The following is an 8,129-nucleotide window of genomic DNA, read 5'->3' as shown; positions in this document are numbered from 1 at the left end:
TTTATCCTAATTCGGGAAGTCTGGCAGTGCCAAACAATTTCTTTTTTCCTTCTTTGCAAAATCTTGAAAAATAAAATGCCAGTCTCGTGATCATGATAGTGCTGTCTTTGATTATAAATACACGGAAGAGCTAGATATTATGTAGGTTGCTCTAAAGATGACCCAAATCACTATCAAATTACTTATCTGGAGATGTGTTCGTCTCCTCAGATGTTTATTTTACAGTTTTAACTGTTGTATGCTCTCTTTGACATGTTGCCTTCTTCTTTCAGGGTTGAATCCCACCAGATTTCGAATAGGTGACCAGGAGTTTGATTCTTTGCCATCTTTACTGGAATTCTACAAAATACACTACTTGGACACTACAACCTTGATAGAACCAGTTTCCCGATCCAGGCAGAATAGTGGTGTTATCCTCAGACAGGAGGAAGCGGAGTATGTGCGAGCTCTCTTTGACTTTAATGGAAATGATGAAGAAGATCTTCCATTTAAGAAAGGAGACATACTGAGAATCCGGGATAAACCTGAAGAGCAGTGGTGGAATGCAGAAGACAGCGAAGGAAAGAGGGGAATGATACCTGTTCCTTACGTCGAGAAGTATAGACCTTCCCCTGCTCCAGTACCTACTCTGATTGGAGGTAACCAGGATAGTTCCCACCCACAACCACTGGGTGGGCCGGAGCCAGGGCCCTATGCCCAGCCCAGCATCAACACTCCGCTCCCTAACCTTCAGAATGGCCCTATTTATGCCCGGGTTATCCAGAAGCGAGTCCCTAATGCCTACGACAAGACAGCCTTGGCTTTGGAGGTACATAATGGGCAAAACATAGAAAGAAGAGATCTGTTCAAGGGATTTCCCTTTCAGTCACATTCTAGTTTTGTAGGAATAAGAAAGGGAAAACATTGTATTATTGCTTTTACATCGTGATTAATAAGTTATGGATAAAGGCTTTTTTTTTTTTAATGATTAAGTGACTAGAGTCACTTGTAGACTAGCGTTTGATTATTATAGCATGTTTAGGTTACTGACCCAATATCATGTCTTTTGTCAAACATCACTAACATAAGTGTTCCCCATCCATGTTTTCACTTCTGAAGTCTTCATTTTAGGGGGGAGGGAGCGGGAGCCTTTCTAAGTTGTGTGCCTGAACCTGTGTTCCCTGTTGTTTGCCTCTCCCAGTCTTCAAATGGTGCACTAGGTTGCTTGGTTTTGGTTTTGGTTTTTCCCAACCTGTCAGCAGTTTAAAAGCAATCAGTGGAAACATTGATAGTCGCTTTAAAATTACACAGCCTGAGATGATGATGATCACACAGAGGGTTTTATTGTAACATCTGGACCTCAAGCAGGTTACTTTGGGTTTTAGTTTGCGAAGAAGGAACATTCATGGCGATTCATTGGGGAGGTCTCGTGAAAAACAGCGATTGATGGAGTATGATTTGTAATAAAGCAGTGAGTTCCCCTAAGGTTGATTCACTTCCTGAAGTGAGCGCATACTTGTACGTGCCCCCCTTGATTATTTTTTTCTTCTGTTGTGAAGGAGACTAGAGTGCACTATCTCTCCACATCAGATAGTTATCCCCCAAGTTACGCTGGAGGAAATTGAGACTAAGGTATTCTCGTGGCAGACCTTTGCCTTAGGATGATATGTAAATTGTATCTAATCTGGGCTCTCTTTGAGCTAAAGGCTCTGGAATTTCCTGATACCTAATTGACTTCCTGTTTATATAACATTTTAAGTACTTGGGAAAAAACAGTTTCTGTGCTGAGTCAGAGCATCTCCTCTTTTCTCTCAAATACTTTGTTTAATTGTGCACATGCCAGAAGGCACTTTGGTACTTCAGTGATGTGGCAGCTATAGATGTGTGTCTCAGTACGGAACTGGGAAATGCAGCACATTCTACAGGTGTTAAAACGGATACTCAGCCTGGGAGGTGTGAACGTTTTCCCCACTGTAGGTAAAAAATTTGTGTGGGGAAACGGTGTAAATGTACTATATGTTCTTTTGTGTTTCTGAAACAAAAGAGAGCCAGGATACAGGACGTCCATTTTTAGGTTGAGAAGCATGTATAGAAATTATGCCAAGTCACCAGATTTTGGGGAAATGTGCGAAAATTTTAACCTTCAGACTTTCACAGAGCCTAAAATGCTGTCTTCTTTCCTCCTTCTCACTCCACTCAGCCACCTCCTGGAGTCTGGAAATACTCCTGAATGTCATTGTGGACTGTTACAGTCAGCAGGTGTTAGATTTTCTTTGAGCCACTGGATACTATTTGGTGGCATATTTATAAAAACCTTTTGATTTTCCTTCGGGATTTTGCTTTTAAGCTTTTATTACTGTGCTAGTAGCACTCTTACAAGCTTAACTTCGCATTTCATTTCTCTGAAGGCAGCACCCCACAGCACTTCCCAACTCACAGTTTGGTAGCGTGGAGTGAAATAGAGTGAGAAAATACTGGTAATCCAGGCCATCATAAACAACTTTGAGCAGAAGGAAAATCCTTTACACGCTGAAGAACAGCTTGAGTGCCACGGCCGATCTGATGTTAGTTCAGTCCTCTTCACTGAAACTCAAATGATCTGTCAAGTATGCTGTGCTTTAGAAAGTGTCATTTAATGGAGGATCCCTCTCCCTTCGGGTTAGCTCACACTGCTCATGTCTTCGGCTGACTTACGAGCACAGGCTAGATAGCCCAAGTGTTTGGGAGGGGGGAACTGAGAAGTGTGCAGGCAGTACGATTTACAGGGTCTTTCTACCTTTCCATTAGAGCAATGGCCTCTGTAGGCCTTGTAAACTTACTGAAGTACTTACAAGTTGACATGTAGAACCTCGTGGTTATGTTGATGTATTCCTCTCGCTACAGGGCTGCATTTAAGCAATGCAGTGATAGTGGTGGTTCTTTATTCTGTAGGTAATATCGGGAAATTTTAAATTGTGAGCTAGTAGCCTCTCCTAGCTTTGCAGCTTTTATAATTTCCAATCACAGTGTTACGGGGTTGCTTTCCATGTCTGTACAGGAAAGAACAGCCACATGTGCTGCACTTTCTTCAAGTTGTTTTTCATCCTGTCTATCAAAGTACTGTTTCTTGTTGTCACCTTTTTTCACATTCCCTTTCGCTTCATGGTGTTCCTTCTCTGTTTATTTAGAGATCTCTTTCTTAGATAATGTAGCAGAAAGCATTATGTAAATCTTAGCAGGCCATTTTTGCCCAGACCTCTTAATAACTATAAATATAGAAAAAGTGGGATTCTTGCCAAATGAAAACTCTTATCCTTAAATCTGGCAATATTCAGGGCTGGGGGTGGATCCCACTGTTTCTCTTAGGAAAACACCAAAGGTTTTTGGCCCAAACCACAAACAGAACGTCTGTACTGTTCTGTTATTTTAAAACTGACATGGGTTTGAAGAACTCAGGGGAGGAGGGTCAGAGTAAATGATGTTCTAATACAGGCTGTGCTGTATTATAGAAAAAGATTCAGCAGGAGAAGAGAACTTTTGTTTAGCTTGTCACTAGACCTATTGAAGGGGTTGTCAGTCTGTATTAATTGAGAGAAAAAGAGAAAAAATCTATGTGGCGAATGACTCTGAAATCGATTGATTTATTTTTTTTCTTTGAACAGTAGCAGAACTCTGCCATTTTCACCTTACCAAAGAGGAGTACTTGGAATAAAACCACAGTATACAGAAGTCTTCACATGAACCTTCCGTTTTGCTTTGAAGCATATGGGATATATTTAGTTTTAAAGCTTCTGATGAAGACTGAGACAAATCTGGCTTTGTAGCAGGGTACAATGTTGTTCTTGAGGTGCTGTGCTTGGTGGAATGATACACAGTAAGACTAATGATACCATAAGTCAATGTTAAAAGCAAGGAGAAATTCAGAGATAACATCCACTTCTAGTCTAAATGTTTTAAAATTCCAGCACTTGTAACAATGAGTAATTTTTTGAAGGTTCTCCTATAGATTAATAAGCAGAGTTTCAAAGCAAATCTAGAAATATGTCTAAGTTATTCAGAAACTAATGGAGCCATTTTACTAGGTTAGCATTCATGAAGTGACCCGTGCTTAGCTTGAGTCAGTCCTGCATTGATAGGTGGAAAGAGAGAGATCTATATATATAAAAATGAAATGAGGACACAGAGATAAATGAAATATGAATGACAGAGTGTATCAGAGAGTGATTGTTAAGTGAAATCATAATGGTAAAAAGGGGATATTTAAGCTCAGAGATCTTTCCTTTTTTTACAATTATTGATGTGCAGATTTCAAGTGTAGCTTCTTATAGTGAGGAGAATCCATAAATGGTGTCCCTGTGCTGCAGTGACCCTGAAAACCAGACAGACAGCTACGGGATGCTCCTGGGAGTGAGGGAGTATCACAAGCATCCCATATTCTAACTCCCTGTCATTGCACTGTTGAACCCACCTTTTGCAGGTGAGTTTGTCATAAGGTGTCCAATATAAACTCTGTATGAACATGAAGCAGTAAGAGCAGAGGCCAGGAGTCTGTAAAAAAAACACCTTACAGGTCCCAAGCTGAAGTGCAATTTGTGCTTTTTTGTTCTCAGTGGGTTGGAGGTAGATACTTTTCTGTTGAAGGCTGATAACATAGATTATATCCAGGTCTGAAGCAATTTAAATTTATCTAGGATAGTGTTCTTGTAATGGTTGTGATTAGGAAATAAGATTTACTGCTTGTAGTATTGTCACATTTAATCTTATCCTTGTTAAGTTATTGCTGATGTATTGTTTTGGTCAGTAGAGTATTTTTTTGGTACAACCCCCCAGCGATTATTAGCAGTAGCAAAATTATACATACTGCATGATTAAATTCCTAAAGAGCTGAAACGAGTGTTCAGTAGCGGAGAAAGGCTTCCTTTTTGCCTGTAGCAAATACATAAGAGGATTTTCTTCAAATTACAATTCATTAAAATGTCTATACTAATGACTACAAAAGGAAGAAATAAAGCTACAGCCAGAGTCCCACGTGTGCCTCTCATTACCAGATAAGTAATCATCAGAGGTAGGGGGAGCTTAATTAAAAGTCCATGTAGAGGTTTGAATTTATGAACTGTTAAAAGCTGTTCTGGCAAAAGATGGCAAGTGATTAAAACCTGTAAAGTTACTGGAGATTGGTAACATCCCGAGTTGTTTTCCTTGTTCTTCGTTCACAGTCTGGAAAGTGAGAATAATGAGGTTCTGGTTTGGATGAATTTGGGACACAGTGATGAGCATCTCTGTCAACTAGTAGCTGTGGCTTCAGAGAATATCTGGGAGAAATGCAGTCAGGCTTTTGGCCATACCCTGAGAATCCATTTCCAGTACTAATGAAGGACAGTAGAATATATCTGTCCCCAAAGCATTCTCTGTGTGACCTGGGAAGAATTCTGAAAACTGTTGTATGTTACTTGTGAATAAAATTGTCGATAAAAATTCTATGCAGAGGGGTCGAAACGGTTAGACAGCTTTTCAGTGCCACGTTTATTAACTCTCCAGGGACTGTCTTTAGAATGCGCATTGTGCTTTCGTAGGTTGTGTAAGTGCCACTTAAAGTACCCTCCCAGATTCAACAGACCTGGGGACTGACTGAGGCCCCGACTTGACCTACCTGACTGCACAGCTTTGGGAAAGTGACTGCTGTGCCCTTTTCCACCTTTGTCAAAGGTAGACAATACCTTTAGAATTAGTTCTGTGGATATTAGGCTGGAGATTAGAATATGAGATATATTATTGTGCGTTAATTTAATGTAGTACGTTAGAACTTTAAAACTAGAGCATATTGTTTCATCGGTCCGTTTGTTTTTCTCACCAAACACTTTGGTTATAAAAGGGAGACAGCATCACTTTGGGTCTTTACTGTACCCATGGGGTTTATTTATGTGAGAAATCCATGATGGGCAAGGCTGAAGTATCATCTGGCCTTGTCTCTGGTAGTGGCTAGTTGTGGATGCTTGCAGTAAGAACAGAGCAGCTTACGGCACCACTTCTTATTCCCCTGCATATTCTCCTGGTGTTTTACAGTCTGGGGCTATATATATATATATATCCTCCACTTGCCCAGAACTTTATCAACGCTATCTGAAAAGCACTTAAAACTTCAAACTGAAGGAGCCGTTTAGCTTGCAGGTGAATGTTCACTTTGTAGACCAACAAGCCTTCCGTCCCTTGAAGAGGCTCTGGATGGAATCCAAAGCACAAGTCAAGCCTCTGTCAGTTCGGTGGCATTTATTGTGATAGCAGCTGATGTCGAATCCCAAGAGTGCTCTTCACAGATAAGTGTTGGATTGCAAGCTCTTCAGTTTAGCTAGTCCTCACCTAACCTAGGTACGCTTCCTTCTCTCTGCTACTTTCTCTCTACTTTCTTCTGGAGTGAGTAATGTTGGGTGGCAGGCTGGTGTATCAAAAGTGGTCAGGACTAAACGTACTTTCTGTAGAAGTGTGTGTGGTACACTTGGGTGATAGGATGCCAAAGGGGCAGCTTGTCCTCTGTGTTTTTGTGAGTTGTAACGCTTCCTCGTTTCTTACCCCGCAGGTCGGTGAGCTGGTAAAGGTCACAAAGATTAATGTGAGTGGTCAGTGGGAAGGAGAATGCAATGGCCGACGTGGTCACTTTCCATTCACACATGTCCGTCTCCTGGATCAACAGAATCCTGACGAGGACTTCAGCTGAGTGTGGCTCAACAGTTGCGCTTACAGATGGGAACAATCTCAACTCGTTTTTATTGCAGATGCCATCAAGACTATGTTCCGACAGATGTTGAAAGCGGTATTGCTTGTCTAAGCATTCTGATAACCTGCAAACCCCTGGGACTGAACACCACCATTCCTTAATCAAGGGTCATGTAATTCAGGGTACGACAGTAGATAACTTGAGTGTCAAGTGGCAGAACTAGTACATGATTAGAGGTTATAATGCCTGCTTATGTCCATGTGCACAGCAGACTGGACCTTGCCAGCAGCAGCAGCTGGAGAAAGCAGGAGTGTAGATGTTACGAAAACATTTATAACTTTCTCCGGTCCTATTGCTTATGTTGCTTCTTCCTCAGGCAATGAACATCAACCTTAGACAATTCAATATATAGATAGAAATTTCACAAATTTATCCTGGAGCTCTCTCCTTATTTTTTTCCCATCCTGAATTCTCTGTCTAGAAAGGCTGTATAGTACTGTGCATGGTCAGGGAACTGTGCACAGTACAGGTTCATGTAGCGCCCGTTGGGGACAGCCTTATGATTTACAGATGCTTACCCTGTTCATGGTAAATGACAGATCAAATCAACCTCAGAATTCTAGAAGTTTGTGGACACTAGATTGATTTCTTCAGTACTGTTGATGCTTCAAACATAGCAGCTGACTTTAAATGAAAATTTCTGTTAACTCACCGTTATCTCTTTCTATCCACGACTATAAGGCTTATGGAAGTGTAAACATCCATATCAGTGCTGAAAAATACGTGCATAGCACTTTAACACGTAGCTTTAAAGCAGTGTTTGATTCACTAAATATACTAAAATACTGACACTGCTTTCCAGTAAAACTAAATTAAATAGGGCAGTTTCATTTTTCCTAGAATTCTTCAGCACTGCGATTGTACAATACTCTTACAGTACAGATCAGTGTCAAACACGGTGAACTGACAAACCAAATATTACTCTTATTTTAAAGTTACTCTGGGGACTCTTCTGGTTTAATGCCCATCTGTAAAATATTTTATAGTGAATTCATGAGGATTTTATTTTTAATAAACTAATGGAAAATATTTGTGTGCTTCTGGATTGATTCTCAAAAGGCATCATAGAGTAAACACGGCTTCCTAGCTCGTAGTGAAAATCGGTGCATTGAATAGGAGCAGTTATGCACTGCTTGGGTTGTTGGTTTTTTAGTCTGTTCTAAAGATCTGGTTTTCTCTAACATAAATCAGAATGGATTCAGTAAGTTTTGTAAACTGAAATTAAACACTGAATAGCTATCCCTTTCCTGTACCCTGGGTTGTTTTCCAAGCACAGCACTCAAGTGACCAAACTTAAGCAAACAAATTTTGTGACTTTGACTAATGTGTAACCCACAGAGAACAGTTTTTCTAAATAGTATCAAACTGAAAATATTAATTAGGTTGATCGAAGCCACGT

The 8,129-nt window shown here is 40.4% G+C and overlaps 1 protein-coding gene across 1 annotated transcript; it reads left to right on the top strand.

Annotated features, from left to right (window-relative positions):
* The first annotated feature begins 238 nt into the window (after positions 1–238).
* CRK (v-crk avian sarcoma virus CT10 oncogene homolog) lies at positions 239–7,759 on the top strand. Its single transcript, XM_010146189.1, has 2 exons — positions 239–808; positions 6,533–7,759. The coding sequence occupies exons 1-2, from the start codon at positions 239–241 to the stop codon at positions 6,668–6,670; spliced, it is 708 nt and encodes a 235-aa protein (XP_010144491.1). The 3' UTR covers positions 6,671–7,759.
* The last annotated feature ends 370 nt before the right edge of the window (positions 7,760–8,129 follow it).

The sequence above is a fragment of the Buceros rhinoceros genome, unplaced genomic scaffold (assembly GCF_000710305.1).
Source record: "Buceros rhinoceros silvestris isolate BGI_N320 unplaced genomic scaffold, ASM71030v1 scaffold14922, whole genome shotgun sequence".
Taxonomy (NCBI): Eukaryota; Metazoa; Chordata; class Aves; order Bucerotiformes; family Bucerotidae; genus Buceros; species Buceros rhinoceros.
This window is presented reverse-complemented; position numbering and strand designations above follow the sequence as displayed.